Raw genomic sequence first — 18,484 nt, 5'->3', positions numbered from 1 at the left:
ATAAAAAAAAAAACTAGGTGTGCAGAATTTTCGCAGAGGGTAAACTTTTTTTTTTAGTGAGACTGCATGATTGAAGTGGCGTGTCTTCGTTGCCATTTGCTCATCATTGGCCGCAAATACCTAGCACGAAGGCAGCATTCTTGTTGTGATCGTAGTCGAGCACAATATTAACCCACAATAACTTTTGAAAAACATGCTCTGCCACCCGTCGTGGTGGCTTAGCGGCTATGGTATTCGCTGCTAAGCACGAGGTCGCGAGATCAAAGCTGTTGACTGTAGTAGATTTCGAATCGAATATCGAATTGAATCAAGAAACAAAAGCTGAATATCATATTGAATATGGGAAATTTTTCATGAAATTTAATGCTTACATATTTTGGCCAAGAAGATACGGTGCTGCACATACTGGGGAGTCTCTTAGAATTGCAAAACAAGAATGTTGCAAGCTATCTGTTACTTGGGTGCCTAGCAATCAATATTCAGTGCCGTCTGCTCTTATTAAAGGGAATACTAAATTGGAATGCCAGCACTGATTATAGCTCAGTTCTAGTACATGAAGATCTGGAAATTTTTAATTTTTTTATCAATAGAATTTTTGTTGAATAGAATCAAGTGTCTTTCTTTTCCTCCTAATGAATTAGTGATTCTCTGTTGTACTGAGTACCAGTGAGGTTCTCAGTTTAATAGTGGACCTGTGTGTTTTGTGGCAATCTTCTGTTTATTGCACAGAAAGTGTTTCTTTTGAGTTTTAAAAATACAGAAGTGCTAAACAACTTTATGGCAGTTGGAAAAGCCAGTCTATGTGACAGATGTAAGGATTGTGCATCATGTGAGTTGATCAGTGTTCCATGCATAGCCGGTGTTGACTGTAAAGAGCAGGCACCATCCGCAGCACCGTTTCAATGTCTGATTTGGTGCGATTTTCCACCTGTCAAGTATTCTGAAATCTGAATGGTCACGACGAGTTCACATGATGATCCCCCCCCTCCCTCCTTGTTCATCTGCCGTCTCTCGCTTTCTTTTACAAAGTGGTTTGTCATCTTTCCCATTGTCATGTGGCTGCAGCTAGCAGACCTGTGTCGATTCACCACCAAACTGTAAATTTAACTGGCAAGTCCCGATGAAGCAGCGCCAATTAGCCCTAATGGACAGTGTGGCTATGACGAAACTTTGCTGCTGGCCGATGCGTTAATGGGCTACAAGTCGCCACGGAATGCTTGCCACTAATATGTTCGTACAGGTGGCTCGTCAGTGATCGACGGCCGTTGAAGTGACGGGAAGTTTGTTGCCTTGTATCCAATACAATCTGCGTTCCTATTAGAGGCTAATCGGCCTGACCTTTGCACATTACGAAATATGTGCTACTTTTGTTGCCGTTCTTTCTGTCCGCGTCAAATTATCATTTTGATTGGCCCTGTCGACCTGGACGAACTTTGTACCAACAGAGGGGGCCTTGGCCGAGCACTGTGCGTGCAATCCTGTATAGGGCCGATGTGGGGGAGTGCTTGCAGTCAAAGTCCACTACCATATCACCTGGGGCGACGACCTGTTTGTGGTGTCTTCGCCGCTTCTTTTGCACCCAAAACAAAGTGAAACACTCACTTGGGCAACATCGAGCACAAGGAATCTTGTGGCTCATGTGACGTGTATATATTCGAAAAATAGAATATTTGGTATTTCACTCATCAGTCGAATTATTCAAGCATTCACTTATTTAATTCAGTTTGATGACATTGGAGATTTCGCACACCCCTACTGCCGCCATCTCTTGATGGCGTGGACACTGCATCTGACAGCTCCGACGATAGCTGTTGGCAATGCTGTAAAGGGGGGTTTTAATTCCGTGTCTAATTGTAACATGCAGGAACTTTCATGGCCCATTTTTTTCAGAAAGAAGTGTGCGTTAGATTCACGCAAATACAGTATTCTGAAAACGAACAAGCTGATGTTATATCCACGCAAATACATCATTCAGGCTCCATTTATGCTCGCCTCATTTATGCTTAAAGGTCTGTTAAAGTGCACTCCATTCGCTGCACTTGCATTTATTGCTGAAAGCGGTCCATGCTGTTCACCCGTTGAACATCTGTCTTATAGATGCTGCATTTAAAGGACACTAAAGGCAAATACCAAGTGGACATGGGCTGTTTAAATACCACTCCAGCCTTTTTCGAAATTCATATCTCCCGCCACCCGACCAGGGGAGTGGCCACATTGGATACGCCATCACCAACCTTTGCTGCTGGCAGTGAGTCAAACGGTGCCTGACAGATGGCAGTATTGAGCCAAGACAAAGCGGTGGATTCGCCGCTGAAGCTACTTTTTGGTTAAGTGGCATAGACCGTTCGGGCATCCCGCGACATCACATGGGAGTTGAATTCTCTGCTACTTGCAGTTTGTGCGAGTTTCACGAGCTAGCAAAACCAGCACACCACTATGCGATAGCGAAACTACTGAAACGCGAAAGTGTGGGCTGCGCAGAGTCATGTGATAACTAAACCTTTCGACCGCCCACGTTGCTGTCATTCGTAATTTCACTTAGTTCTTTTTTGTAAATATGAAATAGAATTCTACAAGTAGCATTTTATTGTATCTTATAATACAATATAGGGATGTTTTTTGCAACGGCTGGTTGGGTACTGCTAGTGATAGAATTTAACTGAGGAGTGCTTTCGTCACCAGGCAAGTACTTGAATGTTCTGGGGGAGTCTCTAATCATGTCCTGCATTTACCTCAATTTCTCGATTCTTAAGGCTCTGTATGCGACAATATTGATGCCTTAGAGATTCTCGAGCACTAATGTGTCACTTTATCTTGACTTAATATTTGCCTTTAGTGCCCCTCTTAACAGCAATGTCACTCAAGGCCAGAAAATTGGAACACTTTGAATAGTGAGCGTAATACAAAAATATAATGGGACAGCAAATGGTGTATGCAAGCTAGTTAGTATTTTGAGTATTTACATGTTATTGGAATGTGTTCGGTTGTATGTGTTGCAAACACTTAGTTTATGCAGTTAAACCTCTATATATAATGAAGTCGGCGAAATCGGCAATTTGCTTTGTTATGTCGAAATTTTGTTACATTGAAACTCAACCTTTTAATGCAAATAAATACAGTCACTGGTAAATTTTTTTTTTTGCACAAAAGGGGTTGTAAAATTTTCTGGATTATAGGGCAGTCGGAATAAGCGTATCTAAACTCTCAAATTCTCTCAAAACTCTCAACTCTCAAATTCATTTTGTTGAATTTGAGAGTTGGCGATGGTTTTATGTGGTGTCGACATTGTCTTCACATCAGTGGTTCAAAGCGAAGTCAGCCATGCTTTCGTGTCTGCTCTGCACCTGTGACGGATAGGCTCGGCCACAGTGGGACAACGCTATCATGAAAAGCGCCGACAGCGGGGAGCAAACGCTTCAATGCATCTTGATATTGCATCATGAATGCATCATGAAACTTGATATTATGCAACCTCCAATCCCAAATGCGCAGGCACACAGCGCGCATGATGCAATGCCATCTCGGCACGCCCACACTTTGCATACGCGGCAGATTACCTCTAAAATGGGGAGCGCAGTGGCTGCGTATGCACTCACACATGCGGACAGCCATGCGCAGTTATAGCTGTGCTAGAAAAGGAGACACGCACCAATTCCTTTGAGGTGGCTGTAAAATTTTTTTGTATGGAAATCACACAAACACACTTCGTTAAATTAAGGCTTAAATGCATGGTATGCTATGGACAAGAAGTTATAAAAACTTAAATACATCATTTTATGGAGAATTTCGTTACATTGTAGTTTGTCATATCGAGGTTTAACTGTATTGTGACTGCGCAACCCTGCTCCATGGAACTATGTTTTTCTTGCAACTTTCACTTGTACTGTGTAACATTGTACTTACATTTTGTTTAGTGTAGATGGAATTCTACTGTGCTGAGCTCTCATTTCTGTTACCGAGTGTGACACATCTGCAAAATTTCTACGCAGGGATCCATTGCCCTGGGCAGTGGCTTCCGCTATGTTGGCTCGCAAGGGACTCTTGGCAGCCCAGCATCCTTCGTCACGCGACACCCTTAACGCTTGCAATCGAGCTAGCACACGATTGTGGGATTGTGCGAGCCATCCCAAGCACCTTGCCAATGCCACGTCACAGGCAAGTGTTGTTTTACAGCGAAGCTGTTAGCCGCTAGTTGGTCAACATTTTTCATGTCTGCATCCGTTAGCAAAAATATGGGCCTATCACAGTGGCATTGCAGGGCCAAGAGCTGCGGCTTCAAGCACTCAGAAAAGTGAAGCGAACAGTGCATACATTCTTTGGAATTGCACGCACAATGTACAGAACAGCGCGTTTCTATAAAGAACAATCGTAAAACAAGCATCCAAACCACATAATTGATGGTAAGGTGCTCCTTATAGCAAAGCGAAGCACGTAGCACTCTCCGCATATGTTTCCCGGTAAATATTACTGTTGCAGAAGCTGCTGGAGACAGAATGCAAAAACACTAATTTAGTGAGGTCTGTGTGCTCATTAAACAGCATAGATTGGTCATAGTTAATCTGGCATCTCTCATAGCCCCAGTAGTATTACATCAGGACATTAATTGTTGCACCCATTCAATAAACCATATTTTTTGTGCTGAGCAATCATGTACTTTCATGCCAAACAAAATGTGCACGCTAGAAAGAAAAGCAGAGGTTTTGCATGCTTGTCAAGTGTATGTTTCACTGGTGTGATTCATTCACAGGTGCGCACTTTCAAGGCTAGACTGCATTAAGCCCTCATTCACATGAGGACCACACATTCCAATTTCAAGTAATTTAGCATAAGAGGTGCTCCACATTGTTTCTTCCTGTTAGCATTCCATTCAGGCTAGGTAGCACGACCAGCTGAGTTAGTATTCACCAGCAGCTGATGACTGCTGATGTGTTGTCATGAAAAGCAGACTCGACCACTACAGCGTCTGTGTACACACTTATGCTGCACGTTACCTGCTGATGCACCCAAGGGACATTGGAAGTGAAGGTGCCTGGTTTTGCGGTGCATTGTAGTTGCATTGCATGCTCGTTATGTACAGTGCAGTGCTTCTTCAGTGCAATCGCAAGGTCTGTGCCGTGACATCATTCCAGAAAGTCACATACGCATTGCAGCAAGCAACATCTTTCTTCAGACAATTCAGTGCTTGCTTCCTTATGAAGCATCTGGAAAAAACTTATGGGACAAGTAACTCTTCGTGCCCATAATTGTTAGCATTTGCTTACTTCAACCTTTATAACACTTCACTGTGATCCAGATGAAAAAATTGCAGGATTACTGCATTGCAGGGAAACTTTTCATTAAACAGATTTAGAACCCACATGCTCTGTGGTTGGTTGTTCATGGCTGAGAAGTCATGTGGACTGCAAATCATTTTCTTGGTAGCTTCTGGATTGCTGCTTTGTCTGCAACAGTATACGAAAGTTAAGTACTAGCTGCATCAATTTTGTGGCAGAAAATTCTTTGCCTTCACTAACATGATGATGGTATTGTTGCCATCATGGACAAGCTCTGCCTTCTCCCTGCATGCATTCTTTACTTTCTCCCAATTCAGAACTAAAAAAAAGAACAGTATTTGTGGTCCTACTGAAGTGGCATCCTATTCAATAGAATTAGAAACCTTAATTGCAGTAGTGGCTTGCAATGTTCTGCTGCTAAATACAGTTGACTTCTGTTGATTTGACCTTCACGAGACTGACGAAAGTTATTGAATTATCCGGTGAATTGAATTAAACAAGATGCATAACAAACGCCAGAACATGCCACTGATCTATTTGGCAGTATTTACCGGACTTTAACACGCCCCCAAATCAAACGTGTGCCCCCTTTCTATGTGTCCAAAAGAGTAAACTAATATAGAAATGACATTAAAGCTCCAAAACAAAGTAGAAATATAATGCATAGCTGATAATTTAGCAAGAAAAATTATTGCACAAGGGTGGCGGGTTTTCAAAAGTCAGCTTTGCTACAGGGTTTTTTTTTTTTAAGTCAGCTTCGCCGCAATGCATCTTTGTTGTGCGGCAAAGCGTGCGAAAGTTGTGAGGACAACTTTGGATTTGTGTCCGAACACACCATGCAAACAATTTTCGGCCCGATTTCCCTAAAGAAAAAGGTGAGCTTGAGAATTGGGAAGTGCTGTTATCAAACACTGGGAACTATGGTTATTGCTTGAAACTCTTCCTTGTGTGGGCCAAAAATAGGTTCTTTCAACTAAAGATGATGTATGTTGAACACATTTACTGCTCCCTAAACTCTGCCAAGACAAACACTACCACTAATGGGGTCACTATCGGGGTCACCATAAGGGTCAGGCGTGGGCATGCTGACTAGTCAAGTTCGAATTATCTGGCGAAGGCCAATTTTGGGATCAAAATAACGATAGTTTGAGCCCGTAGGAATGCATTGGTGCCAGCCGGCACCTTCGGCTGGAATCGAATTAACCAAGATATCTAATTAACCCGATTAGAATTAACGGAAGTCTACTGTACTTTCATTTTGCCTTTTAATTTTAAAATACTTCTTTTAGGCTGTCTTCATCTGTTCTCTGTATCCACAGATGTTCTGTGTGCTACTCAACATGCTTAGTATTCTGCTCCGTATGCATGTTGAGTTTCTATTTTGGCGTAACCACTATAACTGTGTAACAGGCAAACTTGTTTGCCTGCCTGCTTTTTCATTGTTTTGTGTGCACCTAGAGTGAGCATTCTTTTCGTATTGCTATTTGTATTGACATTAGTTTTGCCTGATTTGTCTGCCCTGTGGGTTCTGTTGCTGTGCCAAGTTTTTGTTATTGCAGCTTTTACACCGGACCTTTACCATCATGTGTGACATGGGGGAAATAAACATTACATTACAGTGTGTTAATGACTTATATTGAATGAATGGAATGCTTTCTTGTGTAGGTAAGTTTTTTTCACTGAATTAAAATAAGAATAGGTGTGAGTGAATTTGGCAGGGGCTCATGCTGTGAACAGCATCTTAATGTAAGTCTGAAAGGAAACTGAGGATATTGAAACAAGTGAAGAAACAAGCAAGTGATAGGTGTAACCTTAAAAGGTGGAAATAGGTGATACAGTCGACTTCTGTTAATTCCACCCAGATGGTGAAATGCGCCACTGATTCATTTGGCAGTATGTGTCCGAATCTAACACAGGCCCAAATCAAATGCTCGCCTGCATTCCACGTGTCTAAAGTAGAAAACCAACGTGGGCATAACACTGAAGCTCCCAAACAGAGGAGAAATCTAACATGTGCCCGACTTTTTCGCAATAAAAATGGGCGAGGATCTAGTACATGTTCAACAATGACGTCCGGTTTTCTGAAGTTAGCTTTGCGGCATGGGAGTTTAAAGTCAGCTTTGCCGCAGTACATATCTGTTATGCGGTAAAGCATACAAATGTCTCAAAGGTGGTTTTTGTTTCATATCCGATTTTTGGCCCAGGTTTGAGTCCTGGCCACAGAAATTATATTCTGACAGAGGCAAAATGCAAGAATGTTTGTGTAATTAGAGTTTGGTGCATGGTAAAAGAAAATATAGGAAATCAAGATTAGTATGGAGCAACCTCAGTCATAGCCTCTGCATTGGTTTAAGACAGTAAAACTTAAATCAATCAAATCAATCAAATGAGGAGATTCACTGGTGTAAGATGTGAGTTGTCAGTCGTGTGGGAGATTATGGTGATGGACCTTTTCTTGACAGGTGCTGCTCACTGCAAGTTGCGAGTGGCTGCTGCAGACACGATCTGAGCTGTGGGAGCGCACGGGTAAGGCCCCTGCATCGGGGCCCCACATCGATGGCTTTCATCGTGACTTGGCACTGTTTCGACGGCTGGCCCAGAACTCGCCCAACCTGCAGTTAAAGGTGACCAGGATGTGCAGACAGTTCTTGATTGACCACTCTGACCTCTTGTCTGGAGAACTTTGCAAGTTCTGGAATTCATGATCATAATAGCTTGTCTAACTGTCCAGCTCAGAAAATGTTCCCTCAGAGCATGTTAGCCCTCAGATGAGGCCCTACAACAGGCTTCAGTCCTCACATGAGATCTTAGTGGTACACTTTTATGTAAGACAGATGAACCATGTTTGCTTTTTCCTAATTAAATATGTTTGGGTTTGCAGCAACCAGTGATTAAAAGCCATATTTGCATTAACATAATTCAACCATTTATATAATGTGGAGTGGTGCGGGGGTACTCCTGACAGCTTAGAAAATGACAGTGCAAGGAAATGTGGCAATTAAAGCACATGCTGACAATGCTTAACGGAACCACGTTCAGGCAGTTTTAGAATGCGTGATCTGTAAATCGCAGTAACTGATCGCTAATCACACTACTTGAACATTTTCTAGCAGAAGGACAATGGACAGTGCAATATATCAAGGGGCTATATGCACACCCGCATTGGGCTGGTGCATTTATGCAATGAGGTCACATGTGTGTGATTGTAATTTACTAGTCTATTGGACAACCACTCAGAGTTTCTAAAATAGCGTTCTCGCTGTTGAACATTTTTTGCACCGTCGCCTTATTGTCCTTTGCAGTATTTATGTGAAATACTGTTTTTCTTTCCTTGGTGGGCCTCACCATGTTTGCATTGGTAAAATGAAGTTTTTGCCTTGAGGAAATATTTCGTGCTTAGTTCAGTGATCGAAGGAAGCTTTTCTCAAATATCCATATTTGATCTGATTTGAAAATTTTGCTATTAGAACACCTCTAATGTATAGATTTATGTGTGTCCCTGCAGTTGCACCTGTATGAGGCCACTCAGCGTGTTGTTGCTGGTGCAAACCCTGTGAAGACTCAGCTTGGATTGGATCGGTGTCTGAGGAGGCGCCTTTCGCACTACCCATCTGTTGTCTGTGCCAAGGGTGAGAGTCGGGCATCATCTTTCAGAATTGGATCATTAACTTTTGTGAAGGGAGAGATGAGCTTATTGTTATCACTGCGGTGACTGACGTGTGCATGCTGTAGAGGTTGGTTCCTTGATAACTCTTAAATACACTGCGACTGCAATACACTTCTGTAGGCACGTCTATAATACTAACAAGGCAGCTATTTGGAGAAAAGGATGTGTAACTGAGTTTTCTTTTTGACAATATAGCAGCTGCATAAGCGTTAAGCTGTATTCCCTATTGAAGCTGTTTTGTGCGCATTTCCATCATTCTCTACAGTTCCTTTATGTTCACGTGGAAAAAATGTGCATTCATACAAATTCTGTGTGACTGTCTTAACCCTTTCTTTACTGCTGACAGTACAGTCATCATGAGGAAAATTTTTGCCTTCTGTACCGCACAAGCTGACTATTATATCCATCAATTTGCTTCTAGTTGCAGTTTTCAACACTAAATGACAGCGCTAGTTAATGTTAGTGGCAGCACGTGTAGCCTTGCTTTGTATTGTGAGCTGCTTGAACGCTTGCATTGAAAACGTAGTTGGCCTGCGCGCCACATTGCTGTAAAATCTTTTTCACACTTTTCGTAATTTTCTGCAGAACCGAAAGGGTTGTAGATGGAAGGTGTGAAATTGCAAGAATGCATGTGGAACAATTGCTAAATTAGCTTGCACTCGCCATATATATAAAGTGTGCATAATTGCAATCTTACAGCCTCATTAAGCATGACCATGTGTCGTTACAGGGAGCACTGAGAATGAGCCAAGGAAAGAAGAAGCTGATGCCCTGTTGCTGTCCTGTAAGCATTTAGGATCCCTGGCCAGCAGGGATCAGAAAGACGGCATGCTCGCAGAGGCTGCGAGTATTCTGGGAGCCCTGGGACATCGACGCGCCCTGCATCAATGCCAGAGGCTGATGGTTGCCCCTACAGTTGCCTCAGCTGCTTGCTGAGTTGCACGATGTGTATGAGCCAAGTCGGCGAAGATTCGCCTACCCAGTTTAGTTTATTGTACAGAGCCATACCTGAGATGTGGTGTAGTACAGTGCGCCCCCGTGATTCAACTTTATTTTTAAAGCGTTTTATTAATGGCAGCGAAGTTCCCCTGCTCACTGTGTACATATGTAGATGTGCAAGGCAGGTTGTTTTCACCTGTCTACTCTATTTAATTTCACGCTGTTCTTTGAGAAAGAAATCAGCATTGCTGCAAAGCAGTGGAAGTTTCTTTGTTTTTAATACTACTCACATGGTGAGGCCCAGTTTGGTACTTTGCATCTGTTGCATCTTTCATATCTTCATTGGCTGCAGCATTTGTTTGATACAAGTTTATCTGATTTGCATGACAGGCTATCTCACCCAACATTTGCGTTCATCCCAAGCATTGTTTCATCTTGCAAATGTCTGCATGCAACCTTGAGTTAGTGGAAACCTCTTGTTTTATTTTTAGTGTGTGTAGATGCTGAGCCTGATGTGTTATGAAATGCATATGTATTGTATTTTTAGCATTTTGTAATGTATTGAAGAATGTTTAGCATTTTGTAATGTATTGAAGGCATGTTTGCTGCAGGATTTCTCATTGTTAGATTAAAATGGGGGCTAATGGCTTTGCAGTCCAAGTCCTCATATTTGCAGTAGGACCTTCCTCCGCAATATTTTTAATCTTGGCCAATGGCATACTTTATGGTGCATCCTGGTGACAATGAGAAAACTACGTTAAGCTAAGGGCTCTTTTCAACACTTTTGCTGGAGGTGTCCAACAACTCTTAAAAAGAAAGTCAATTTTGCATTTGATAGAAACACCTGTTCAATAGCATGTGTTCAAAAAACTAACAATACTTATTAACAATAAATTTGCTACTATTGACTTTCTTGACTTCTCCCCCCCCCCCCCCCCCCAGAAGAAGAAAGAGTGCTTTGATTGCAAATGCCTGTTTTGCACAGATTTATTGGTGCTTGGCACTGTTTCCCTAATTAAGTACAGAAATAATGTAGCTTTGTTTGTTGTATATTGTGGTTGCGTTTAATTTAGGTGAGAAAGTCCTGAAAAAAGGTTAGTGTGAGAGTTCATGAAAGCTAATTGTCCTGATTTTTGGACATTCCATGAAATTTTAGTAGCGGATTACTGGGAATGTAAGTGCATTAAAGGAGAAAATAAAGTTCCTTCTTCTCTAAACAACATAATAATAATCATGCATAGTAGTTTATGTGATCGTGTCCAGTGAGCATATGGTTATGATGAGTGTATTTACCTCACTTGCCATCATAACTATGCACGAGAGTTAGGCTAGGCTCTGGATCACTGGCCATGGTTGCGTAATGGTTATAGCATTGCGCTGCTAAGCCTCAGGGTGTGGGATCAGACCCTGGCCACAACGGCCACGTTTCAAAGGGGGATAAATGCAAAAATGCCCGTGCACTATGTGTTGGGGGCACGTTAATAGAACCCGAGGTGGCTGAAATTAGTTTGGAGCTCCCACTACAGCGTGCCTCGTAATTATTGGGGTTTTGGCTCTTAAGTCAGAATTTCTTTTCTTTTAGGCTGTGGATTTGCCACAAATGTTGGAAGACAAGCTAACGAGTAAAAAGTAAAAACTGTGGCTTGTCCAGTTTAGAAGCCAAATTCACTATTGCAAGACGTGCACGTTTTCTTTTTTAATAAAAGTCATATTGCCGCAAATGCTCTTCCTTTATTTCGCACGTGAGGCTGGTGAAAAGAACCACAATTGCTTATGTTGCTTTGAAATAAACAAATTATTTTGATGTTTCTGAAATGGTAAAGAATCAGAGTCAACTTACATGTATATAACCGCACGCAAACATATCTGCATGAATAGTAGAGTGTGAGATTTTGTGTGCTGTATTTGGAGAAACACGAGATTTACTCTCCCCTAATTGGTTTTTTTCCTGGATGTGGCTAGCTATGAATACTTTGTTAAGCGCAAAAGGACAGACACAAGAAAGACGACAAAGTCGTCTTTCTTGTCTGTCCTTTTGCGCTTAACAAAGTATTCATGGATTCGCACCAACTAGCCCGCCAACGCATTGTGATGTGGCTAGCTCTACCACCAGGCAGTATAACGCTGTGGGAAAGCCAAAGTTCCAACGCCCAAGGGAGCACTTTTGCACCCGTTGAGAAGGGTGGGCACGAGAGAAAAACGGGGAGTGCAAAACTGCCATGAAACATTAATGCGATTCGCATTGTTTGGGAACTTCAGCGATTTGCTGGTGTTTGTTTGTCTGTATCTATACCTGTGGTGCAGCGGTGGTGTAGAGGTAGAACACCCGCCTCGCGTGCGAGAGGTCTGTGTTTCGAATCCCGGTGCCGCGCAATTTTCCACCGGATTAAAAAAAAATAAAAAATCCGCGTGTTGATAAAATTTCATAAACAGGCCTGGAGTGTGGCCTGATCCCGGTGACCAGAACCGGTAACGCACTCCCTCACCAGAGCAGGAATGGCCACCCTGGTGTAGTACTTGGCCACAACCTCCTATATGAACACAACAATCAAACCCCGGCCCTCAGTTCCCAGCAGCTGCAAAGCAACCAACCACGGCGGCGGTCAGACCTGCGACGCAGCAGAGAGTGCTAAGAATCCCTGGCTCTGGACAGGCCGCCATTGGAATATGAACCTGGCAACGTTTAACGCTAGAACGTTATCTAGTGAGGCGAGTCTAGAAGTGCTATTGGAGGATTTAGAGGGCAGTAAATTGGATATACTAGGGCTCAGTGAAGTTAGGAGGACAAATGAAGCATATACAGTGCTAAAAAGCGGGCATGTCCTGTGCTACCGGGGCTTAGCGGAGAGACGTGAACGAGGAGTCGGATTCCTGATTAATAAGAACATAGCTGGTGACATACAGGAATTCTATAGCATTAATGAGAGGGTGGCAGGTCTTGTTGTGAAACTTCATAAGAGACACAAAATGAAGGTTATACAGGTCTGCAAGAAGCAGGCTGGAGACAAGACAGTGGGAGAATATGGCATAGGCACTAGGTATAGCAGGGGAGAGTTATTAGTAGAGTTTGCGGAACAGAATAATATGCGGATAATGAATACCTTCTTCCGCAAGCGAGATAGCCGAAAGTGGACGTGGAGGAACCCGAACGGCGAGACTAAAAATGAAATAGACTTCATACTCTGCGTTAACCCTGGCATCATACAAGATGTGGACGTGCTCAGCAAGGTGCGCTGCAGTGACCATAGGATGGTAAGAACTCGAATTAGCCTAGACCTCAGGAGGGAACGGAAGAAGCTGGTACATAAGAAGCCGATCAACGAGTTAGCGGTAAGAGGGAAAATAGAGGAATTCCAGATCAAGCTACAGAACAGGTGTTCGGCTTTAATCGGGAAGAGGAGCTTAGTGTTGAAGCAATGAACGACAATCTTGTGAGCATCATTAAGGAGTGTCCAATAGAAGTCGGTGGTAACTCTGTTAGACAGGATACCAGTAAGCTATCGCAGGAGACTAAAGATCTGATCAAGAAACACCAAGGTATGAAAGCCTCTAACCCTACAGCTAGAATAGAAAACTTTCGAAGTTAATCAACAAGGGTAAGACAGCTGACATAAGGAAGTATAATATGGATAGAATTGAACGTGCTCTCAGGAACGGAGGAAGCCTAAAAGCAGTGAGGAAGATGCTAGGAATTTGCAAGAATCAGATGTATGTGTTAAGAGACAAAGCCGGCAATATCATTACTAATATGGATGAGATAGTTCAAGTGGCTGAGGAGTTCTATAGAGATTTATACAGTACCAGTGGCACCTACGACGATAATGGAAGAGAGAATAGTCTAGAGGAATTCGAAATCCCACAGGTAACGCCGGAAGAAGTAAAGAAAGCCTTGGGAGCTATGCAAAGGGGGAAGGCACCTGGGGAGGATCAGGTAAGAGCAGATTTGTTGAACGATGGTGGGTAGATGTTCTAGAGAAACTGGCCACCCTGTATACACAATGCCTCGTGACCTCGAGCGTACCGGAATCTTGGGAGAACGCTAACATAATCTTAATCCATAAGAAAGGGGACGCCAAAGACTTGAAAAATTATGGACCGATCGGCTCACTGTCAGTTGCCTACAAACTATTTACTAAGGTAATCGCAAATAGAATCAGGAACACCTTAGACTTCTGTCATACAAAGGACCAGGCAGGATTCCGTAATGTGCTACTCAACAATAGACCATATTCACACTATCAATCAGGTGATAGAGAAATGTGCGGAATATAACCAACCCTTATATATAGCTTTCATTGATTATGAGAAAGCGTTCGATTCAGTCAAAACCTCAGCAGTCATGGAGGCATTACGGAATGAGGGGGTAGACGAGCCATATGTAAAAATACTGAAAGATATCTATAGCGGCTCCACATCCAACGTAGTCCTCCATAAAGAAAGCAACAAAATCCCAATTAAAAAAGGCGTCAGGCAGGGAGATACGATCTCTCCAATGCTATTCACACCGTGTTTACAGGAGGTATTCAGAGACCTGGATTGGGAAGAATTAGGGATAAGAGTTAATGGAGAATACCTTTGTAACTTGCGATTCGCTGATGATATTGCCTTGCTAAGTAACTCAGGGGACCAATTGCAATGCATGCTCACTGACCTGGAGAGGCAAAGCAGAAGGGTGGGTCTAAAGATTAATCTGCAGAAAACTAAAGTAATGTTTAATAGTCTCGGAAGAGAACAGCAGTTTACGATAGGTATCGAGGCACTGGAAGTGGTAAGGGAATACATCTACTTGGGGCAGGCAGTGACCGCGGATCCGGATCATGAGATTGAAAATCCGGATCATGAGATTGAAATAATCAGAAGAATAAGAATGGGCTGGCATTCATTTGGCAGGCATTCTCATATCATGAACAGCAGGTTGCCATTATCCCTCAAGAGAAAAGTGCATAACCAGCTGTGTCTTACCAGTACTCACGTACGGGGCAGAAACCTGGAGGCTTACGAAAAAGGTTCAACTTAAATTGAGGACGACGCAACGAGCTATGGAAAGAAGAATGATGGGTGTAACGTTAAGGGATAAGAAAAGAGCAGATTGGGTGAGGGAACAAACGTGGGTTAATGACATCTTAGTTGAAATCAAGAAAAAGAAATGGGGGGCATGGGCAGGACATGTAATGAGGAGGGAAGATAACCGATGGTCATTAAGGGTTACAGACTGGATTCCAAGGGAAGGGAAGCGTAGCAGGGGGTGGCAGAAAGTTAGGTGGGCTGAGATTATGAAGTTTGCAGGGACAACATGGCCACAATTAATACATGGCCGGGGTAGTTGGAGAAGTATAGGAGAGGCCTTTGCCCTGCAGTGGGCGTAACCAGGCTGACGATGGTGATGATAGTGCAAGCATGAAAGTAATGTATTGAAGGCCCATGGGCACGGTGCTGGTGAAAGAAAAAGATGACGAGGAGCGCTTGCTTGCCCGCTTTGTGATAGCACGAACTGACTTGTTTCGGCCTATCTAGGCAAACACCCGCATTGTATTTAAAGTAGGTGCTGGGTTTCCCTCCTACATCCTGGAATTCTGCATATTAGCATGCAGGCTCGTTTCAAAGAGATACTGCAATAATGACTTATAAAATGTGTTGTTTATAATCCATTGTTCATAGTCTTTAGCTTGATCACATTTCTATTTCACACCTTTAAGTACACTTTCACAAACTGTTTTTGCCCGAGGGCAAGTCCAAAGTAGATTCCATGGTTTTGTATGCGGGTTATAATGCTATGTACTATTCCATCACTAAAGTTGCTTAGACTAACTCTTACATTTCCGACTAAATATTCCTCAGAATTTTGAGAATAGCAGCTCCCAAACAGATATGTCATGAAACATAACACTCACAGCACATGCCTTTTATCTTAAATCTTCTCATACTATTAAATGGTAAAAGTGTGAAACAATATTGGAGCTCAAACATGAAGGTGATGCAATTTTACTGGCGCGGCTCTTTACGGGCAGCGTAGTGGAGCATGGTGCAATGTCCGCGTTACCCGCATATAGTTAGAACAACGTCTGAGAAGTCCAAGCGCAACGCTAAACCTTGCTATCGCAGTCAGTGCTTCGCCCTTCGAGCGAAACTGCCATTTTGTTCCTTCTCGGGCAGCCAGCTTGGGCCTCATATAGAAATTAGGCACTGGCCTTTGTGTTATTATAGAGATTTTTTTCTCATTACGTCTTTCTTGGCATTTTTGCAAATCTCCATATTCTTTTTTGTTTCCATCCTTTGCATCCAATTTACCAGGTCTCTTTCTCTCATCTTCTTTTTTACGAGTTTTGGTTGTCTATGTATACACTTTAACTTCTTGTTCTTGTTCCTTAGTGAAATGGCGCAACCCACTCTGGGGGATCGGCCATGAATCAGGCGGTGAAAAATCTTATCCATTTTTACAACGAAGCGGTCTGTTCGCGCCATTACGCCGATAGTGACGTCGTTTCTCTCTCGCAGCAGAGCGCGCGCGCCGCAGTCTCTCTCCGCCTTTGCAATGAGACGGCCACGCATCGTTCGTTCTCCCGAGGAGCAGCCGGCCTACGAGCAACAGCGCCGAGAGCAGGAGCGGGAGAGATCTCGTCGCGCCAACGCCTCGGTAGAAGGTCGGGCCCGCGATGCGGACCTTAAGCGGCAATGTCGGGCCGATCTGGCGGCTCGTGCGGCCGAGCGAGATCGCCAGGCGGAATATCGTCGGAATTAACCCAGCGGCAACGTCGGGGCCGAGGATTCGGCGGTTCGGGCCTGCGAGGCAGAGCATCGACAACGTCGACGTTAAGATAAAACAAGGGGGCCGCACATTTCAGCTTCGCTGGTTTACCCTCTGTGCCGGGTGCATGGGTGGTGTTAATTTTCTTCTTTTAATAAATTACGGTGAAATGAAGTAAGTACCTTGCATATGGGATTAAAAGTGTCTGCTGTTGCAGACATGAGTAATCAGTGTGAGCATAAGTGTTAAGAAGAATTCTAGCATGCATGCAGTTCCTTTTGTCTCACGTAGACAGATGCAGAGGGCTTCAGCAACGTTCCTGTGGCTGTAACCCAGTATGGTAGCTCCGAAGAAAATAATTACAGGAGGAGTCAAATTCAAGCCAAGCTTTTGGAAGGGTTCTTAAAATCTTTTCCGTTGGGTAATGAAACGGTGGCATGTCAAAAAGAAGTGTTGCAGAGATTCACTATCATTGCATAAAGGGCACAAAGGTGCTATAGCCAGACCAGACCTGTGGGGGTAAAAGTTCACATGGGAGGACACGGAACCGTACTCTCATAATCATTGCTTCAATTTTTCTAGTGGAGCACTATTTCTTGTTCCAAGGAAAATTGAGATGCGGGAAATTAGATGTTGACAACGATGACTGCGCGAAGTTATCTGCAGTGGTGTGTTTTCTGAATCGCGCAGCACTGAAGGAAGATGACATAGGTAAAAAATGGAGATTGTAGGACCATCGTGGAGATGCTACTGCGAATGCATATTCGTTTAACGTTAGGCCTTTGGGTCCTGGCACCCACACTAATCGAACGAGACGGAGGTGTCTTGGGAGAAGAGAATAGACACTTTCTGATCGATCTGACAATTTGGATGTGGTTAGTGAAGAACAGGCAGAAAGGCAATCAGTTAAGACTACGACTGGTGACAGAGGTGATGGTAATTTGCGTAAAGCCAAAACAATTGCCAATAATTCCGCCTGAAAGATAGGCGTGAAGTCAGGTCGCCGAATTGAAAAATACCAATTTAGATGTGGTGATACTGTGCCCGCGCCTGCCTTTTCTTCACGGACGGAAGCATCAGTTGCTATAACGGCCTTTGTTTTCAGGTGTGCCAGGAGGTCTTCCAAAATACTATTCAGATATTGGTGGGGCAAATGTTTAGCATTGTTTAGAAAAATATAATCAAATTCAGTTCTAGCGACTGGAACAGAGAAATTGAGCAAACCACCTTGCTTAGGGGAACATTTAATGGGTCCAATAGTTCTTGTGCGAAAACAACTTGCGGGCAACGTCAGCGATACCATTGGTATTTAAAAATGAGGACAATTCATGAATCAAAACTTGTGACCTCCTCTGTGGTGATGCACATAGCTTTAGAAAACCGCATGAAAAGAGAAGGCAGGCGTGCTTCTTGATATAAAATATTATTAGCGACAAATTTAGGAAGCCCAAGAAAAACGTAATGCCTCTCGTTCTAATAGAACCAGAGGCCAATTTTGTATGCAGGTCCGCCAGAAAACAAAAGGCAGCCCAACTATATTACTGGGCGAACATACATGCAATAGATTATAATGAAGGCATGCCGACGCAACCCTGATCGATTGGTGCTAAGTCTACGCAGCATTAATTCCTACTGCGCGTGCTTCCTTTGAGGTAATATAGGGACTCCAATTAAGCTTTTCGGTGTACATTACACCCAAATAGTTAAGTGAATTCGCCTGTGGAATACTCTCTTGTCGATAAAGAAGCGAAATTTGCACACAGGAACGCTTTGAGGGAAAACTAGGAAAGTGCTTTTTCTGATATTAAGAGAGAGGTTAATGCCATAAAGCCACAATTCTAGGCAGCTCATATAGGGCTG

General features: G+C 43.2%; 1 protein-coding gene across 1 annotated transcript in view; it reads left to right on the top strand.

Annotated features, from left to right (window-relative positions):
* The window catches only part of SREBP (Sterol regulatory element binding protein), a 31,711-nt gene extending 20,589 nt beyond the window's left edge, over positions 1 to 11,122 (top strand). Inside the window, exons 14-17 of the mRNA XM_075688666.1 lie at positions 3,990 to 4,155; positions 7,736 to 7,897; positions 8,779 to 8,902; positions 9,671 to 11,122. Coding sequence (XP_075544781.1) covers positions 3,990 to 4,155; positions 7,736 to 7,897; positions 8,779 to 8,902; positions 9,671 to 9,876 — 658 coding nt within the window. The 3' untranslated portion in view covers positions 9,877 to 11,122. The remainder of the gene's footprint in view (positions 1 to 3,989; positions 4,156 to 7,735; positions 7,898 to 8,778; positions 8,903 to 9,670) is intronic.
* Positions 11,123 to 18,484: the final 7,362 nt, after the last annotated feature.

This window comes from Dermacentor variabilis, chromosome 4 (genome assembly GCF_050947875.1).
Source record: "Dermacentor variabilis isolate Ectoservices chromosome 4, ASM5094787v1, whole genome shotgun sequence".
Classification (NCBI taxonomy): Eukaryota; Metazoa; Arthropoda; class Arachnida; order Ixodida; family Ixodidae; genus Dermacentor; species Dermacentor variabilis.
This window is presented reverse-complemented; position numbering and strand designations above follow the sequence as displayed.